The 20,869-nt window shown below is 50.1% G+C and overlaps 1 protein-coding gene across 1 annotated transcript in view; it reads right to left on the bottom strand.

The window, feature by feature from the left end:
• Positions 1 to 709: 709 nt before the first annotated feature.
• The window catches only part of rai14 (retinoic acid induced 14), a 48,951-nt gene continuing 28,791 nt past the window's right edge, over positions 710 to 20,869 (bottom strand). The window contains exons 3-18 of the mRNA XM_035392267.1: positions 19,125 to 19,255; positions 16,209 to 16,297; positions 15,181 to 15,245; positions 13,523 to 13,580; positions 12,493 to 12,563; positions 8,757 to 8,863; positions 8,424 to 8,611; positions 7,471 to 7,496; positions 6,899 to 6,985; positions 5,624 to 5,722; positions 4,951 to 5,085; positions 4,252 to 4,353; positions 2,530 to 3,801; positions 1,969 to 2,109; positions 1,621 to 1,686; positions 710 to 1,440 (exon numbers count right to left, since the gene is read on the bottom strand). Of these exons, the coding sequence (XP_035248158.1) occupies positions 1,363 to 1,440; positions 1,621 to 1,686; positions 1,969 to 2,109; positions 2,530 to 3,801; positions 4,252 to 4,353; positions 4,951 to 5,085; positions 5,624 to 5,722; positions 6,899 to 6,985; positions 7,471 to 7,496; positions 8,424 to 8,611; positions 8,757 to 8,863; positions 12,493 to 12,563; positions 13,523 to 13,580; positions 15,181 to 15,245; positions 16,209 to 16,297; positions 19,125 to 19,255 (2,715 nt within the window). The 3' untranslated portion in view covers positions 710 to 1,362. The remainder of the gene's footprint in view (positions 1,441 to 1,620; positions 1,687 to 1,968; positions 2,110 to 2,529; positions 3,802 to 4,251; positions 4,354 to 4,950; positions 5,086 to 5,623; positions 5,723 to 6,898; positions 6,986 to 7,470; positions 7,497 to 8,423; positions 8,612 to 8,756; positions 8,864 to 12,492; positions 12,564 to 13,522; positions 13,581 to 15,180; positions 15,246 to 16,208; positions 16,298 to 19,124; positions 19,256 to 20,869) is intronic.

The following is a 20,869-nucleotide window of genomic DNA, read 5'->3' as shown; positions in this document are numbered from 1 at the left end:
GAGTGTGTGTGTGTAGTGTGTGTGTGCGTGCGTGCGTACGTACGTGTGTTCACGTGCATGTGGGCGAGTGTGTGTGTGTGTGCACGCAGTAATGTTTATAACACACTAATCATTCCTCTTTCCCTCTAACAATATTGCAAGTAAAAAAATCAGCCTACAGAGAATACTGACATGTTTTTTCCCTCAGTACACGTGTGACGGGCAGCGTGGGCGACGCTGTGCAGACACGGGCACACGCTACTGCACACAGCTGCACACGCTACTGCACACGCTACTGCACACGCTACAGTACACGCTACTGCACACGCTACAGTACACGGCTGAACACGCTACTGCACACGCTACTGCACACGCCTGCGCTGGTGGCCACCGTGCAGCCAGGACCTCCGCGGTTGCCATGCCAACGTTTTTACGGTTCTGCCCTCTGAGGGCTTCCGGAACTTCTAAACCACATCTTTCAAGTACTTGACCGCTAAATAAATACCAGCGTTAATACAGCCTGGGGCGTTCGGCTGAGAAAAGGGCTCTAGAGAGTTAACACTACTCAGTTCTGAAGGTGTTACAAAGGGGCGCACTACGGAAAGGTGTTGGGGTGCCAACCTTCCACCACGTTCCTCCATCAGACTACAAAATCTGGGCTCAATATTACGCCCAACACACAACCGCTTTATTCAAAATGCAAAAACGCACAAACTAAGGAATATTATAAAAATACAACTACACTCTACACAACTACACTCTTTCCTCGTCTGAATGTCAAAAAAGTATGAGTAGCTACAAAACAGGCATACTCTGTAAAATATTGATTTTTATATAAATGTACATGCTAATAGGAAAATGTTAATAGAAAAAGCATAAAAACCATGCATTTTCAGAGGTCTGAGGAACTTCTCATACATTGAATGTGCTTTTTTTAAATTTTTGAAATGCATAACTGCACTTTTTCAACAATCAAAAAATAAATAACTTCTTTTTTAAATTTTTTTGAAAATACGTATTAAAATATTTTAAATGTGAATTTTAACCACGTAATCACCCAATTAACATGTCAAGCACACCCAGGGGTCTGTCGGTGAGCTGCAGGGACTACATCTCCCATGATTCTCTGCTTCAGAGCTGCTGCACACAGAAGGGTTGATTCGGTGCTACCGTTCCAGTTCTGTGGGCTGAGGGTCTCTGTTGGGGACAGCCCCAGTCAGGGACATTTAAGGACGGCCCCAGGACTGTCCGACACGCCTGCTGTTCAGCGGGGCTCAGTCCTGCGGTTCTTGCGGGATGGGGTCAGTGCACGGGTACGTTTTGGGCAGAGAGACAGCACGCTCCGTCTGCCTCAGGCAGTATGTAAACTTTAACTCCGCAGTCTCACTTGGCTTCTGTGGGCACCTTGCACATCATCAGTATCTGTTTCAAAGCCTTCTGCACGTCTTCATCCATCTGGCCCTGCATAAACACATTAATACAATTACATTTATACATGACGGCGCTGGGCAGATTCAGAATGTGGGTGCACGGGCTCACACAGGAAGCGGGCACGAGGCAGAATGAGGAGGAAGTGGGCACGAGGCAGAATGAGGAGGAAGGGGTCGCGGGCAGGGTCAGAATGCGGGCACGCGGGCTCACCTGGACGGCGTAGAGCAGGTGCATTCTGTAGACCGACACGATCTCATGGTGCTGCTTCTTAGATTCCTGCGGAGAAAGAGGAGCGAGGTCATCACCGGCCAACTTCCTGCCACAGCCACAGCACCACAGAGCAAAAGGCAAACAACACAAAAGCGATCCCCAGTCTGCTGAAGCTCTTTTATAAATCTTCCTCCTTGGGTTTTAAGCTGTCTGAGGAGCAGAACAGGAAAGGCCCCTGAGCCAATCACAGAGCGTTAAACACCGCCCAAATGACCGTGGGGAGAGTAAAGCGAGACGTGGTTGGCTGACAGTGACCGTGGCAACAGTGTTTTTGGGCACGCGACTCACCGTCAGCTGGTACTGCAGCTGTTTGACCTGCTGCTGCAGGGTCTCCACCTGGGAGGTCTGCCTCTTGGGGGCGTAGGAGAGCTGCGAGAGGCTGTTCAGCGCCTCCTTCAGCCGACTCACCTCCTTATTCAGCTCCTCGATCTGCAGGCATGAGTCAACTTTAACCCAACCCAGCATCTGCTCCTTTTGCCCAGCATCTACCCGTCTTGCCCAGCATCGACCCGTCCAACCCAGCATCCACCCGTCCAACCCAGCATCTACCCGTCCAGCCAAACATCCGCCCGTCCACTTCTATTAAAGAGTTCATCAATTAAATCATTAACATTCTAAATTGCTTGCTCCTAATGTCTAACCCAAGCAATGTGTATAAAAAAAAGGAAGAGCAGAGGTCCTAATGCTGACCCGTGGGGCACTCCACCTCCCATAATACCAACATAATACTCATGCTAATTTTTCAGTCCTACCCTGGACTACATTTTAAATCTTCATTGAGACGCCACATCTCATTTCTGCTGGTTTCAGTTAAGGTTGTAAGGAGAGGCGTGTCTCAGCCTAACTGACCTTCTTCTTCTTGTCCTGCTCAGAGGACAGGAGGGCCTCTGCTCTGGAGCGCATGTCAGCGACGGTCTCCTGAGCGGCTCGGCTCCTGCTGTTGAGCTGGGCCCTCTCCCGCTCGCTGGCCTCCAGCTGCTCCCTCAGCGCCTCCCTCTCGCTCCTCCCGTCCCGCGCCTCCTGCCAGGCCGCCGCCGTCTCCAGGGCCATCTCGTCCTGCTTGCGCAGCGCGTCCTGCAGCAGCAGGGTGAGCTGGGACACCTGGGCCTCCAGGGCCTCCTGCATCTGCTGGTGCTCCAGGCGGGACACCGAGTCGTCGGGCGTGGCGTCCTTCTCCACCGTCAGCCGCTCCTTCAGCGCCTCCACCTGCAGCGTCCGCTCCGCCAGACGCTCCTTCAGCTCCTCCTCCCGAGACTCCGCCTCCTTCAGCGCGCCCCCCAGCGACGCCACCACCTGGGTGTGGTCAGCCAGCGCCACGGTGGCCTGGGCCTGCGCTTCCGCCTCCCGCCTGAGGAGGGCGATCTCCTCCTGCGCCTCCTCGGCCTGGCGCCGCAGCGCCTGCAGCTCCGGGTCGGGCGTGGCGCGGGCCTCCAGCTGGGAGCGGGCGGAGTTCAGCTCGCCCTGGGCCTCGCTGTACGACTGCGACAGCTCCAGCAGCCTCTTCTGCAGCCCGTCAATCACCCGCCCAAGCTCCACCTTCATCTCCTCAAAGTCCCGGGCGGCGGCCTCCACGGGGACGGCCCCCTGCAGCGCCTCCTGCAGCATCTTCACCTCCTCCTGCGCCTCCTTGTAGCTGCTGGCCAGCTGGGCCTTCTCCAGCGTCAGGCTCTCCACCAGCATGGTGTAGGAGGTCTTTAACTGCTCCACCTCCTCAGAGCTCACACGGTCGGCCCCGCCCTCCAGCTGAGCCTGCAGGGCTCCCATTCGCTGGCCGTCCCGCTCCTGCTCCTCCCGCGCCCGCTCCAGCTGCTCCCGCAGCTCCTGCACCTCCTGCTCCAGCGCCTCCTTCAGCCTCAGCTCCTCCTGCAGGGCCTGCGCCTCCTGCAGGGTGCGGTTCTCCTGCTGGGACTCCTGCAGCTTGGCCTGGAGGCTCCCCAGCGCCTCCCTCAGGTGCCGGATCTCCTCCTCGCTCCCTCCCTTCCCCTCCTCCTCAGCCTTTTTTGGGGAGAACTCTTTGTCCTGGCTGGGGGGCTCAAATTCGGCGTTGGTGGAGTGGTAGGAGGCGTTGGAGTCGATGCTGTTGGGTCGGGAGTGGTCCTGGACCTCGTCCCCCTGGCGTTTCTGTGTGAGAGAGAGAGACATGGGGTGGGGGGGACATTCACAAAAAATACCCCCTCAATCCCAACATCACACTCTCACAAAAATACCCCCTCAATCCCAACATCACACTCTCACAAAAATACCCCTTCAGTCTCAACATCTCAACACTGTCCTCTGAGCTGTGGCCATGACAGTGACAACATCAAGTCAAGCTTGCTCACATCCTGCAAGCTCTGAGATGTGAGCAAGCTGCTGGTTTTCCAGAGAGAGACCGCTCTGAGACTGACTGACCTTCAGGATGTGAGCAAACTGCTGGTTTTCCAGAGAGAGACCGCTCTGAGACTGACTGACCTTCAGGATGTGAGCAAGCTGCTGGTTTTCCAGAGAGAGACCGCTCTGAGACTGACTGACCTTCAGGATGTGAGCAAGCTGCTGGTTTTCCAGAGAGAGACCGCTCTGAGACTGACTGACCTTCAGGATGTGAGCAAGCTGCTGGTTTTCCAGAGAGAGGGCAGCAACCTTCGCCTGCAGCGTCGCTACCAAGGACGGCTCATCACTCCCACAATTCCCTGCCTGAACGAACGAACAAACAAACAAACAAACAAACAAACTTCACTCAGAGATGGTCTCTCTGTACAGGAGCTAAAACAGAGAATGTCATTAAACAGCAACTCCGGCACATAAACCTCCAAGTGCACAGTGTCCCTGATGTGTCTGCCTGGCAGGTTTCCCAGACAGAGCAGAGGTTCTTCAACAATCCAATTCCTATTTTTCTATAACAAAGAAAACTCAGAAGAAAATACTTTTGATAAGCCTGAAAAGATCAATAACCTGAAGTCTTTCCTGATAGCCTTTACAGATCAAACATGGAACATACTTAGCCTTCTCACTCTAAACCTTCATCACTATTATCTAACATACGCGAGAGACACACACACACACACACACACACACAGACACACAGACACACAGACACACAGACACACACACACTCACACTCACACTCACACTCACACTCACACTCACACACACACACACACACACACACACACACACACAGACACACAGACACACACACACACACACACACACACACACACACACACACACACACACACACAGACACACAGACACACAGACACACACACACACACACACACACACACACACCTTGGGCTGCGTTTGCTCTACGATCTGCTTCAGGTCCTCGATGGTCTCCAGCAGCATGCTCTTCTCCTCCTGCAACTTCTCGATCTCCTCCTTCAGCACCTCGCTCTTCAGCACCTCGCTCTTCAGCTCGTCCTCCTGCCACAGCGACCAAAGACCATCTTTCTTTACATTACATTACATTACATTACATTACATTACAGGCATTTAGCAGACGCTCTTATCCAGAGCGACTTACACAACTTTTACATAGCATTTTACATTGTATCCATTTATACAGCTGGATATACCTATGCACTTGTTGTACGTCGCTCTGGATAAGAGCGTCTGCTAAATGCCTATAATGTAATAATGTAATGTAATGATATATACTGAAGCAATTCCGGTTAAGTACCTTGCTCAAGGGTACAACGGCAGTGCCCAACCCGGGAATCGAACCTGCGACCTTTCGGTTACAAGCCCAGTTCCTTACCCACTGTGCTACACTCCATCTTTCTCACAGAGAACAAAGTTTAAAAAACCTCCTTATTCAGAGACCAACATTAAAACAACCTCCTTTCTCACAGAAAGAGTCAAACATTACAAAACCGTTGGTCACAGAGCGAGAGGCCAATGTTAGAAAAATTCACACAGAAAGACCAACACCAGAATAAGCTCCACAGGGAGAGACCGTTACCTGGTAATTAAACTTCCTGGGCGTGACGTTCGTACTCGATGTTGGGGTTTGGCTCGGGGTCAGGTAAGGGGGAGACGCCATTTCAGACAGCTGAGGACTCTGGGAAAACAATATACTCATTTAATATATAAGTGATATAATATACATCACTTATTTACTGTTTTACTCCTGCAAATCCTTCACCACACACACACTCACGTGCGCTTACACACACACCTGCACAGACACACTCACGTGCGCTTACACACACACACCTGCACAGACACACTCACGTGCGCTTACACACACACACCTGCACAGACACACTCATGCGTGCTTACACACACACACCTGCACAGACACACTCACGCGTGCTTACACACACACCTGCACACGCACGCAAATATCCCTCCCACCCCCCCCCCCACCCCACCCCCACCCCCCACATACACACACAGAATAGACTGTACAATAGCAAAAGCATACCAAAACTGGGTAAGTCCAGGTCAATTCAACACATATCTGGACTCCAAAGTCACAGATTTTAATGAGATTTGGCTTATTTGCCCAGGATCCTTATTATAAGAGAAATGGGCTAACAAAGTTTGGGCAAATTAGCAAAACCCCATAACTTTCGACTTGTCACATGTACATTACTATAGGTCACAGAGAAAAGGTTCTTATATCATTTTAGGGTTCTTATCCAGCTCTATCTTTTACATACATTACGTTCTATGTTGACCCCAAAATTTAAGGTAACCGAGTTACGTGAGATTATAATAATGACAGTTGGTCTGTGAAATGCAGGTGTTTTCATGGAGTAGCGCTAATCTGACCTGTGTTAGCCCATATCTCCCTTAATAAGGATTCTGGGTAATTTCAGTCCCAAGGGTTTCTTATCAGACCAAACCAGCCAAATCTCATCAAAATCTGCGATGAGACAGTCGAAAAAAATGGGCAGAAGTGACCCAGACTTATCAAAGTCCAGGAGACAGATGCACATCTCAAACAAACACGTGACAAATACGCAGACAATTAATGACCCATCACGGATTCATAACGCACACTTCCTACCCATGTACACGGCATCACATTTTCAAACACAATATCGATTATATTCTGAGATTTGAGTCTGGAAAGCATTTCAGTAGATAAACAGAAGTGAGTTACTGGCAGGAGACAGAGAGCACACAGGCATTTAAACAGAGAGGGCAAAGGCCCAGGATCCTTCCACACAGACGGAAAGACAGACAGATGGACGGACAGGTGCACAGACGAACAGGTGCATGCCTTTACCTGAATGGGGCTAAAAGGAGGGGGCGGGGCTTTCCGCTTTTTGGGAGTGGTGCTCCTGTCTCCGTCCCCCAGAGCCAGCGAATCATGCTGAGAGTGAGTGAGAGAGTGAGAGTGAGAGAGCGAGAGTGCGGAGAGGAGAAATCAGCGAGTCAGCGTTTTAGTCCGGTTAGTGAAAAGAGTACAAGAGTCACTCAGATGGGCATCGACCGTGCCAGGGGCAGTGTTTATGTGTTTATTTATGTGTTTATTTATGTGTTTATTTCTGAGTTTATTCTGGAAGAGGGAGGTTTCAGGCCGTCCGTAGCGCGGAGGAGTTAGACACATGCTCATGCTGAGGCCGCGGGATTTGAGCTCAGTTCAGGAAGCGGGGGGATTTTTGGCGGGAAGATCTTTGCCGCGTCTCCGTACGCTACGAGCGCGCGCGGGGAGACGGGAACGCCGCCTCGGGGGGCCGAAAGGGCGTGGCCGCTCGGCAACCGATACCCTGCTCTTCTGATTTGCTGAGAGCAGGTCAGCTGACACAGGCCAGCTCAGCGTGTCCGGCAGAGCAACACAATAAACCGTTTCCTTACCTGGAGTGGTTTTGGCGACATCGTATCTGTATCAACAAAGAGAAAAAGAACATTAAAAGCTAGTCAGTTCATTTAATGAGAACAATTAATCAGCACATTAAATCAGTGTACCACCACTTCTAGAATTAACACACTATTAAAAACACATTTTTCAACACCACAGTAAACATGAACACAACAAACAAACGCAGCGCCTGCTCCTGTGCTGTAAATGACGCGAGTGCTTTTGAGTGGGCTTGGAAACAAAATTTAATATCCTTATTTCTCAAGCTGAAAATTCAGAAGACTCTAAATGGAACCCAAAATTTAAAGATCTCCAACTCCACTCCTGTCTGGCTGCAACACCTGCAGTTCCCTCCACAGAGTGGGCAGGTCAGGCCTCAGGATTATGGACTTAAAGCACTTAAATGCATGAACACACAACACCCAGAAAAAGGTGGCCCTCTAGGCTTTGAGTTTGACATCCCACCTCTAAAGACTAGAATTAGGATGTCATTATTAACCATTAGGCTGATGTCATAATCATGAACTAAAAATCTCACTGTGCTCACCGAATGGCTGGAGTTGGTGCTAGCCTTCCACCAGCCAGCAGGTGGCAGTGTTTCATTGAAAAAGGGTGGAATAGAATGCACTCACATCTTACACTGCAACAGCGCAACTCCCGCTATCTCACGAGCCGGTGTCCAACCCTCACCAAAAAAGAGACACTCACTGAGATACAGAGAAAAGCCTCCAGCCCAGAGCACTAACCACAGCCTGGCCGCTTCCCAAGGAGCACAGGCGGTCTGCCACAGTCTGTCACCGTTACGTGCTAACGTGCTAATTCACGTGTCTAAACTTGGCAATTCCAAAATTCTTATCCCATCATTCCGAGCCAGGAAGAGAGAGTTCTGCTCTTCCTAAAAGGCAGAGGGGGGCTGAAGCGGAACCACAGGAGGTGGGGGAGGCCTTACCGGAGTCCTTTCTGAGGCGCTGTAGTGCACTGGAGAGGAGAGCTTTGATCTGGGAGCTGCCCGAGAGCTTAGCGTAGTGCAGGACATCGTGGCCCAGAGAGTCCACCATCAACAGGCCTGCTCCCCTCTGCACCAGCATCTCCACCGCAGCGACACTGCTGCTCTCACTGGCCAACATCACCGCAGTCCTGAGAGATACACACACACACAGGGTTTATTAACTAACCCCACACACACACACACACACAGGCAGACACACACACACACACACAGGCAGACACACACACACACAGGGTTTATTATTAACCACAGAATCACAGGCAGTGCTGCTACCTGCCACTCTTGTCACAGGCGTTCACATCGGCTCCCCAGTCCATCAGGGTCCGGCACACGTCCGCATGGGCATGGCGAGCAGACAACAGCAACGGAGTGCAGCCCTCCTGCAGGACACACACACACACATTAACCCCTACTGCAGAACACACACACACACACACATTAACCCCTCCTGTAGGACACACACACACACACACACACACACATTAACCCCTACTGCAGAACACACACACACACACACACACACACACACACACATTAACCCCTACTGCAGAACACACACACACACACACACATTAACCCCTACTGCAGAACACACACACACACACGCACATTAACCCCTCCTGTAGGACACACACACACACACATTAACCCCTCCTGTAGGACACACAAACACACACACACACACACGCACGCACATTAACCCCTCCTGGCAGGACACACACACAAAACACTGCTGTTTTTCTGCTTTGAAATGAGTTGCTGTAAAATATCACCACAGTTGTGTTACAGTGCATTCAGCTTCAGCACAGAAGCCCTTTACAGTGAGTGCAGCTTCAGAAGAGAAGCCCTTTACAGTGAGTGCAGCTTCAGAAGAGAAGCCCTTTACAGTGAGCGCTGCTTCAGAAGAGAAGCTTGGTGTAATTGAGTCTATTAGAAGAACAGAAGCTCTGTGCTGACAGTCTGAACAAAAAGTAAAGTTTGGGAGATTCTCAACACAACGCCGCAGATTGTGCACAGTCTCACACACTGTCTCTCTGCTCTACACTGGAATAAATGTCCAGACCACCGATCAGAAAGCCTCTGCAAGAGTTTGCAAACTTGCATCAAATGATGGAAGGTTGGAAACTAGCCGCGAACTTTGCGATGTGCTAAAAATGCGAGACAATTACATCAGCCTGTACGGCGTTTACCTCGCCCCCCCCCACCCCCCCAGTCTGCCCCTCGCTGTCTTATCAACCCCGGCGAGAGCAGCCTCAGCTCACATTACATCAGGGAGCGCGAATGTTTTCACAGCGCTGCGTTTCAGCACGGGGGGGATGGGGGGGGGCAATAGGACTCAAATAGAGTTCAGTACAGGGAGGGCCGGCGGGCATCGTTACCGCGACAGCGCGCTCTGCCAGAGTGACTCACGCGCCAGTTAAAGGGGTTAGCAGCGCTAGCGCTAGCGCCGCGCGCTCCAGAGAGGGCCATTATTAACATCCAAACTAACACTGCGCACTACGCCTGTCAGATTCATACTCCACACATTCCTGGAATAGGGGGGGATTATGCTTTTTGGCACATGTGCACACTGAAAATCCAGCGGGGTCTGTGATTTGATTATCGGTTGTTCTCCGGTTGCACACATTTAATCTAATTAATAAGGCCAAACTGAGTCAGAAATAGGCTCTGCGTGCCATGAAGAATACGTGCCCCATATTCACATCCCGCCATTTTAACCAGTCAGATCAACCATCGCTAGGACTTTCTGTAACGTGCCATATGCCACAGGATCCCTTAAAAAAGGTTCCATTGAACAGTGAAATTTGTGGGGACCGAACAGAAAGTAGACAGTCCGTCACTGAAACTAAAACATTTCTCTAAAACTGAGGTCAGATGGAAAGAAAAATTTGAAGTAAAAAATACTGAAAGAGTTTAAATAAATTAAACTGATCAAGAGCCCAGCATAAAAAACTGAATAAATAAATCACAGCAGAGGCACAGAAGTGAATCTGACACGCCCTGCATTAGAAACCCAGGAGATGTCAAAATGAATGGAATGAGCGGAGTTTCTGAACACAGACAGGTGGGGGGGGGGGGATGACAGGCCAAACACAAATCGAGCTTCGCCCCAGCGCACTGCAGCAGAGGGCGCTCTCTTTGGGACTCAAAGGTCTGTTAGCAGCACCTGGACCCAGACCCTGACTCTGTAACAAACACTCAGCTCTGACAAGAGCAGAGATCTGGACCCAGACCCTGACTCTGTAACAAACACTCAGCTCTGACAAGCACAGAGATCTGGACCCAGACCCTGACTCTGTAACAAACACTCAGCTCTGCCGAGACCAGAGATCTGGACTCAGACCCTGACTCTGTAACAAACACTCAGCTCTGAGAAGAGCAGAGATTTAACCTCTATCTGACACACAGCCAAAGATGTGAATGCAAACCTCCCTCAATCAGCCAATAGGCCAGCTATAACTGGGGCTATGTAGTCCTACGCACCCACGCACGCACGCATGCACAAACCCACAAGCGCACACACAAACACACACATACACACACACACACGCTCGCATGCATGCACCTACCCACCCACGCACACACAAACACACGCTCGCACCCACCCACCCATGCACACACAAACACACGCTCGCACCCACCCACCCACACACACACAGGTCGCAGCCAATCCCGCGCAGGTTCTCCATAAATAGCATGCGCGCCCAGACATAACAGCACAGAAACCGACACTGGTAAAGTGGGATCCAAACAGATTGGATTATAAAAAAATAATAAAATAAATGCGTTTTAATGCTCTGAAAAAAACAGGACAAACTGCCAACAGGGTGCTCTACATCGTATGAAACAAAACAAGAGAGCTAGTGATCAACATTCTGTCTCCTTTATAAAGTGTAGATAATTTGTGATATTTTTGTAAGAAAGACTGACAGATGGCGTGCTTCTATCTCCTTCAGTAAAGAGCCAAAGAGAACTGGGTCCATATACACACATACACTCAAGCTGAGACAACCTGGTTCAGAACAATGAGCTAACCAATCAATGACCTCGCTTTGCTCTGAGCTAACCGATAACTGAGCTCGCTGTGCTGTGAGATAACTGATCCCAGAGATTCTGATCTCATCACTGATAAATGTATTAGGATGAATATGATCACATTCTACAGTTTACAAATGGGTTTGACAAACTAAGTGCAATTTCTGTAACACAACTACTTAAAAAAACATGTTGGGAGGGTCCGTGCCACTGCTGCTCATGTAACGCAGGAGGATGTAGTTATGTTCTGTCACCCTAAGTGCCTCTGGTTCAGAGAATCAGCTGAACGAACGCAGTTCTGTGCAGCTTTAAATTGCGAAATGACGAGCTGGTGCGCTGAGAGGAAACTCCTACACTTCCTGCACGGAAGGGAGTCCGTTCGGGGAGTACCAGGCCTGACAGACACGTCAGATGGATGAAGACGCATGCGGCCGTCTTCACGCAAGATTAAGATGAATGAGTCTGAACTCTACATGAGACTCCCCCCCGCACCCATGACAGTTTCCTCTCAGCATAAAATCTGCCTGAGAATCAGCAGTTATTTTAGTCTTATTTTAGTCATTGTGCGATATGTTATTTGTATTGCTCCCTTTCACATGAATTCAGATGACACAGCAGTGAGAGAGCAGCTCACTGTATGCATGTTTATGAATGCCTATGCGTGTGCATGCGTGTTTATGAATGTTTATGCCTGTATATGAATGGTTATGCATGTGTATGCGTGTGTATGAATGTTTATGTGTGTGTATGCGTGTGAATGCATGTTTATGCGTGTGTATGCATATTTATGCGTGTGTATGCGTGTGAATGCATGTTTATGCATGTGTATGAGTGTGAATGCATGTTTATGCGCATGTATGCCTGTTTATGCGTGTGTATGCGCATTTACGCGCATGCATGCGTGTATATGCGCGTGTATGCGCGTGTATGATGCTGGAGCGTATTCAGTGCGATCAGTGGCTCCCATACGTACCGCATCCTTCAGGTTCACAGGACTCTTGTGCTCACAGAGCAGCTGGGCAATAAGGACACTCCCACTGGCCGCTGCATATGAGACAAACAACAGCACTGAGTGCACAAAGCCCCGCCCCCAACACAGAGTCCCACCCACGACACAGAGTCCCACCCACAACACAGAGTCCCACCCACGACACAGAGTCCCACCCCCGACACGGAGCCCCGCCCCCAACACAGAGTCCCGCCCCCGACAGAGCCGTGCCCAAAACTCAGAGCCCTGCCCCAGACCTAAAGTCCTGCCCCCTGCAAGTCCCACCCCAACACCGAGCCCCATCCCCAAACCCAGTCCCGCCCCAAAACCCAGAGTCCCACCCCCAAACCCTAAGTCCCGCCCCAAAACCCAGAGTCCCACCCCCAAACCCTAAGTCCCGCCCCAAAACCCAGAGTCCTACCCCCAAACCCTAAGTCCCGCCCCTGTCACAAAGCAGCACAGACACGCATTACACACCAGCAGCTGCAGCCGGGCTGCGCACAGTAAAGGAAACGAGGAGTGACACTTCGCCCCAAGCGATCACTGCCCCACTTTCCCATAAAGAGACAGGGGAACGGCCACGACCGCACGCACACGCCTGCTGCACGGAATCCTGGGTAATGTGGTACTGTAGTGTAACGGGTAAGGAACAGGGCTTGTAAACTACAAAGACAGCAGGTTCTAATCCCAGGTAGAGCACTGTCATTGTACCCTTGAGCAAGGTACTTAACCTGCATTGCTTCAGTATATATCTATAGCTGTGTAAAGTTGCGTGTGTAAGAGTCTGTTAAATGGCAACATTGCAATGTAAGGTAATGTAATGTCAGGTAATGTAAGGTAATGTAATGTAATGTCAGGTAATGTAAGGTAATGTAATGTAATGTCAGGTAATGTAAGGTAATGTAATGTAATGTAAGGTAATGTAATGTCAGATAAGGTAATGTAATGTAATGTCGGGTAATGTAAGGTAAGGTAATGTAATGTCAGGTAATGTAATGTCAGGTAATGGTCTTACCCGCGTGATGAAGAGCGGTCTTCCCTGAGCTGTCCAGCATGTCAATGACACATTTACCCTACGGGAAGGAGAGCAAACGGATTTTACACAAGGTATAATCATACTTTGTTTTGTTTTTCAACAGACAAAAAAGTTTGCTTTTCACCAGTTATAAATGTCCCCCTTTTCACCAATCATAAAGCAATCTTGTTTTTCGCCAGTTATAATGATGAAAACAGTGTGTCAGTGTGTTTTCTTCCAGAGGAACAGACTGCTTTTAAAAATGGAGCACATTGGTCAAAAAAACACCCACATGCTCGTTATAAAAGAGCAAGAAAGACAAACTGCACATGCTCAGACAGGCAGACGCCCTCCTCCACTACAGCCGTCAAATGTGGTGCCTAGTAGGAGGGATGCAGACCTGGATCCGGTCACACTGAGAACAGAACTAAAGAGCGGTTTATAGGGTCACACTGAGCACAGAACTAAAGAGCGGTTTATACGGTCACACTGAGCACAGAACTAAAGAGCGGTTTATAGGGTCACACTGAGAACAGAACTAAAGAGCGGTTTATAGGGTCACACTGAGCACAGAACGAAAGAGCGGTTTATAGGGTCACACTGAGCACAGAACTAAAGAGCGGTCAGCCATGCCACCAGAGGGCAGTGTGAAATACACACAGTATGGCAGATCAGCTCAGGTCACAAAATTTCACAAATGAGATTAAAGACGTGAACTAAACAATATCTCTCAGGCGAACTTTGGTGTCAGTGCTGAATATATTCTTGCGTTCCATATGGGCTGAATGGACTGTTCTTATTGCAGCACATTTATATGCCCTGTCACAGTAATACCATGTCAGGTAGATCACCTGACTGGCTACAGGGCAGCAACCCCAAATTCGCCAGTCATGTGATCAGACAGGCGTCCTCTCCTCTCCTCGTCACATGACCCTCCCAGCCCCACCTCTCTTCAGAAAATACAAAAAAATCTCACGCAATGCCCTGAAGCACCCCTGTGAAATTTCTATTTTGAAGAAATAAAAGCAGAAATAAATCCAGACCTGTAGCCTGGCAACAGTTTTGATGGTGATGTGTCAAAGAACTGGGTTATGCTAATGGGGTAAATTACCATTACATTCCTGCCGCATGCAGTTTTAAATTCTGATAAAAGTAGTTTTGAAAAGAACTGAACCTGCTGCGAACTTGTCATTATGTGTCATGTTCAATTAGTCACCACATTTTTAGTCCATGTCCAGACAAATCAGATTAAGCAGTTAATTCATTAAAGCAGAACCAGAGATACGTGAGCATTAAGAGTCTGAGTCCTGAGGTGCCCTGCACAAACACTACCCCACCCCCCAGAGCCCTGTATTTACCGCCCCCCCCCCCCCCCCCACAGAGCTCTGCTTTTACCCCACCACACCCCCCACAAAGCCCCACATTTACCCCAAACCCCCACTCACAAAGCCCTGCTTTTACCCCACCACACCCCCCACAAAGCCCCACATTTACCCCAAACTCCCACTCACAAAGCCCTGCTTTTACCCCCACCACACCCCCCACAAAGCCCCACATTTACCCCAAACCCCCACTCACAAAGCCCCCCCACCCCCCCCAGAGCCCAGTTTTCTTTAAATGCTGGATTCTTATTGGTTGAATGATCTCATGGCTCTTACCTGGATCAGCCTCTTGGCACACTCCTGGTGGTTATTTTTGGCAGCAAGGTGTAAAGCACTGAAACCTGAGGACAGTAAAAATGAAGTGATAGACTGACCCATGAGGGCAGTAGAGCGACTGTACTGAACCCTGAGGGCAGTAGAGGGCAGTAAAGAGACTGTACTGAACCCTGGGGGCAGTAGAGAGACTGCACTGAACCCTGGGGGCAGTAGAGGGCAGTAGAGAGACTGTACTGAACCCCAAGGGCAGGAGAGGGCAATAGAGAGACTGTACTGAACCCTGGGGGCAGTACAGAGACTGTACTGAACCCCAAGGGCAGGAGAGGGCAGTAGAGAGACTGTACTGAACCCCAAGGGCAGGAGAGGGCAGTAGAGAGACTGTACTGAACCCTGAGTGCAGTAGAACCCATGTACAATATAAAACACATGTTAATGCAATGTTTGACACAATAAAGGAGACATTGCTTCATTAAGAGTGTCAGAAGCAGTTTGTTGAGCCATGTAGTAAGAAGCCGCCTTTCTATTGGCCAATCGCTGCTTTCCTGTAAATATTCCTTCACTGAAGCTGTTTTTCCAAAGTCCTGCCCAAGCATGTTTTTATCTGATGCTTTTCTTAGTCAACAGCTTTTTATTTCCCTGAAACACACACACACACACACACGCACACACACACCTCACTAACCCACACACACACACACCTCACTAACCCACACACACACACACCTCACTAACCCACACAAACACACACACCTCACTAACCCACACACACACACACACACCTCACTAACCCACACACACACGCACACACACACCTCACTAACCCACACAAACACACACACACTCTCACATTTAAATTCTCAGTTTGTAGCGTGTTGGGTACAGAGTGAAAGATTGGCGTGAGGGCGGGGCAGTGATGGGCGTGAGGGCGGGGCAGTGATTGGCGTGAGGGCGGGGCAGTGATTGGCGTGAGGGCGGGGCAGTGATTGCCGTGTGGGCGGGGCAGTGATTGGCGTGAGGGCGGGGCTCACCGGAACCGTCCGTCAGCGAAGCGTCGACTCCGTGCGCCAGAATCAGCGCCAGGCATTCCGTCTGTCCCCGCGTGGCCGCCACGTGCAGACTGGCAGGAGAGAAAACCGCCAATCAGACCTCAGACCCAACAACACAGCCTTTTCATTTCACACTGCTAACATCAATCAGCGCCAACAATACAGCCTTTTCATTTCACACTGTGTACATCAATCAGACCCAACAATAAAGCCTTTTCATTTCACACTGCTAACATCAATCAGCACCAACAATAAAGCCTTTTCATTTCACACTGCTAACATCAATCAGACCCAACAATAAAGCCTTTTCATTTCACACTGCTAACATCAATCAGACCCAACAATAAAGCCTTTTCATTTCACACTGTGTACATCAATCAGACCCAACAATACAGCCTTTTCATTTCACACTGTGTACATCAATCAGACCCAACAATAAAGCCTTTTCATTTCACACTGCTAACATCAATCAGACCCAACAATACAGCCTTTTCATTTCACACTAACATCAATCAGACCCAACAATAAAGCCTTTTCATTTCACACTGCTAACATCAATCAGACCCAACGATAAAGCCTTTTCATTTCACACTAACATCAATCAGACCCAACAATAAAGCCTTTTCATTTCACACTGCTAACATCAATCAGACCCAACAATACAGCCTTTTCATTTCACACTGTGTACATCAATCAGACCCAACAATAAAGCCTTTTCATTTCACACTAACATCAATCAGACCCAACAATACAGCCTTTTCATTTCACACTGCTAACATCAATCAGACCCAACAATAAAGCCTTTTCATTTCACACTGCTAACATCAATCAGACCCAACAATACAGCCTTTTCATTTCACACTGTGTACATCAATCAGACCCAACAATACAGCCTTTTCATTTCACACTGCTAACATCAATCAGCGCCAACAATAAAGCCTTTTCATTTCACACTGTGTACATCAATCAGACCCAACAATACAGCCTTTTCATTTCACACTGTGTACATCAATCAGACCCAACAATAAAGCCTTTTCATTTCACACTGCTAACATCAATCAGACCCAACAATACAGCCTTTTCATTTCACACTAACATCAATCAGACCCAACAATACAGCCTTTTCATTTCACACTGCTAACATCAATCAGACCCAACAATAAAGCCTTTTCATTTCACACTAACATCAATCAGACCCAACAATACAGCCTTTTCATTTCACACTGCTAACATCAATCAGACCCAACAATAAAGCCTTTTCATTTCACACTGCTAACATCAATCAGACCCAACAATAAAGCCTTTTCATTTCACACTGTGTACATCAATCAGACCCAACAATACAGCCTTTTCATTTCACACTGCTAACATCAATCAGCGCCAACAATACAGCCTTTTCATTTCACACTGTGTACATCAATCAGACCCAACAATACAGCCTTTTCATTTCACACTGTGTACATCAATCAGACCCAACAATAAAGCCTTTTCATTTCACACTAACATCAATCAGACCCAACACTTTTTCCATCAAACCCCCCAGCCTCAGAACACACACCCCCAGCCCAGGACCCCCCCATACTACCCACCCCCCCCCCCCCACCCAGCACTGCCCACCCTGCCGACTGCACCTCGAAGCTCGGGCGACAGATTTGCACGCCCACACGTGCTCAAGTGAGGGGGGCGGAGGAACAGACGGCAGATTGCGCTGGAACATCTACGGGCCGAACGTGGGCGTGTCCCGCTGAGCTCAGGTGTGAAATGTTTACGCCCCCCCCACCGCCCCACCCCGGTCCCAGTCCCCCCCCCCCACCGCCCCCTCCCTGCCTGTCCCAGTCCCAGAGACGGGAAACACAGCTCAAAGTTTCATGGCAGCATATTTCATTTGATTGCTGATTTAAATTATGACTGGCTTTCACATGCAGAATGCGCAGGGTCACATGCAGATGCGCAGGTTCACTGCAGATGCACAGGGTCACATGCAGATGCGCAGGTTCACTGCAGATGCGCAGGGTCACATGCAGCAGTTGCACCACAGCATCGTTAGGATCACAGCTCGGTCTTTTCAGGTCTGCAAACGTGGCCACAAACAGCTTTCAGATGGATGTGCACATTCACAACCCAAAGAAAGCCGACTGAGACCCACTCAAGAGAATATCTTGAGTCACACGAGTCAGACATACAGCGGATGGAGAAGGAACGCGGGCTGAACTGCATGCAGTAACGAGCCCAATCTGATCTAACGTTCGCTCTGACATCTCAGAATGACAGGCATCTCTCAAAATGACTGACAGCATCAGGAGGAACAGCTGGGAAGTGATAAGAGTTGGGATGCGAGTGGCGATTAAAAGACTAATTAGCTTCATTAAATCAGCGCAACAGCAGTGAGTGGTGTGGCTATTTTTAGCGAGCAGGCTGGCAAACAGAAGTCATACAGCAGCTGCTAGTTTTTTAAATGTATTTTTTCTTTTTTCTAAGAGGCCAGACAGCGGTCTTCAGCGGCCGGACAGAGAGCCGTTGTGCCGGACAGAGAGTCTCACACACGCGGAGCGCTCAGACTGCCCTGCACTCCATTAACCGCCAGCGGCTGCGTCTGCTCCCCGAGCTGCGCAGTCTGCTCCCCGAGCTGCGCAGTCTGCTCACGATGCGCAGAGGAGGGGGCGAGCCTACAAAGACCAGCTCAGAGACCTGGGCCTGAGGACATGTCTCAGAGCTCTGATACAGCGTGTCATACTCACACACAGCGGCGCAGACGTACCCAGATCTGCGCAGTCGTAGCGATACTCACGCAGACGTGGCAGTACTCACGCAGACGTAGCGATACTCACACACAGCTGCACAGACGTAGTTGTACTCACGCAGCCGTACACAGATGTGCGCAGACGCATTGATACTCACGCTGATTTTCCGTCCCCGTCCAGCTTGGTGGCGCTGGCGCCCTTCTTGGCCAGCAGGGCGGAGACCTTGTCTGCTTCTCCATGCTCCACTGCCGCCAGCAACCGCTCGTCGTTCTTACTCCACTCGTGAGCCTGGGGGGGGGGGGGAGGCGGGGGGGGGCACATCAATCACTGCTCACTCACAGCCCAGTTACGCAGCTGTCATTAACCCTTCGCACACAGACAGCAGGAGTAACCCCAAAAGGCATCACCCCCCCCCCCACCACCCCCACCAGAGGGCGCTGAAGCATGTGATGAACTGCATGTGTCCAAGCGACAGGATCAGGCCCCTGACTGAGGCATCACGCGTCTGAAGAGCTGGATTTCCTCACTGGGGGGGCAGGACTAAATAAAAATAAAAATCACATGCCTGGCCGCCTGACCCACGGATTGAACACATGCTTATTTTCCAAAACAAAACTGCTTGGATGGGGTACTGTTGAAATTAAAATGACAGTTTAGAAGCAGAGTAAACGCACAGGGAGCTTTCTCCCGCCATCCAATAAAAAAGGAACTTTCTGCCACAACCTGAGCATGGAGGGGCCCAATCAAATCACAGTACTGAAATCCCAGCATGCACTGCTCTATATGTACTACAGTCTGGCCTCGCTTCGGCTCCCTAGAGGAGGGAAGTATTTCAGATTCTTACGGTCATGCCAAATTTCCAACAATGCGCAAGCGGGCTCAAACACTAATGGATGTATTTATGCACACAGATTCGACACATTCCTCCTGCCACTGCAGTCCGCACGCCCTCTGAGAACCCATCTGTCAGGAGGGGCGGTGTTTTTGTAAGATTTCTGAGCGGATAGGCCCCACACAGTGTTATTTCAGGGACTGGATGGATTTGTGCCCTGCAGTCAGTAATGGGCCTCATTAATAACCTGGTGCTGGTGACAGGGCTGTGCTCCAGTGACCTCAGGCCTCAGTCATCACACCGCCCAACCCAACCCAGCTCTGCCCCTCAACCAGGCTCCACCCCAATGACCGACTCTCCAGCTCCGCCCCTAAATCAGGCTCCGCCCCAATGATCGACTCTCCAGCTCTGCCCCTCAATCAGGCTCCGCCCCACTGACCGACTCTCCAGCTCCGCCCCTCAACCAGGCTCCACCCCACTGACCGACTCTCCAGCCCCGCCCCTCAATCAGGCTCCGCCCCACTGACCAACTCTCCAGCTCCGCCCCTCAACCAGGCTCCACCCCACTGACCTGTACTCCAGCTCCGCCCCTAAATCAGGCTCCGCCCCAATGACCGACTCTCCAGCTCCGCCCCTCAATCAGGCTCCGCCCCACTGACCGACTCTCCAGCTCCGCCCCTCAATCAGGCTCCACCCCTCTATCCAGCTAAACCCCTCATCCGGCTTTGACCCTCTGCTCCACACTACTGCTCCACACCCAGCTCTGCCCCTCCCTCCAGCTCCACCATTCTGGCCCCACCCCTTCCTCAGGCTCCGCCCCTCTGGCCAGCACAACCATATTCATGACAAAACCACTCAGCTGGTTGTTTGGGATTTTTCCAGAAAAACTGAACCAGTATGCACAGCCTGCATGCTCCTGAACTACAGAACTGAAACACATACACTTCCTGCATGACTCAGAACTACAGAACTGAAACACACACACTTCCTGCATTTCCCAAAACGACAACAGTGTTAGTCTTGCAGTTCCCAAGAATCTCTGAGTCTCATCTTTTAGGTTTGTTTGCCTT

Source organism: Anguilla anguilla, chromosome 14 (genome assembly GCF_013347855.1).
Source record: "Anguilla anguilla isolate fAngAng1 chromosome 14, fAngAng1.pri, whole genome shotgun sequence".
NCBI lineage: Eukaryota > Metazoa > Chordata > Actinopteri > Anguilliformes > Anguillidae > Anguilla > Anguilla anguilla.
The sequence above is the reverse complement of the archived record's forward strand: the minus strand, read 5'-3'. Positions and strand labels throughout refer to the sequence as shown.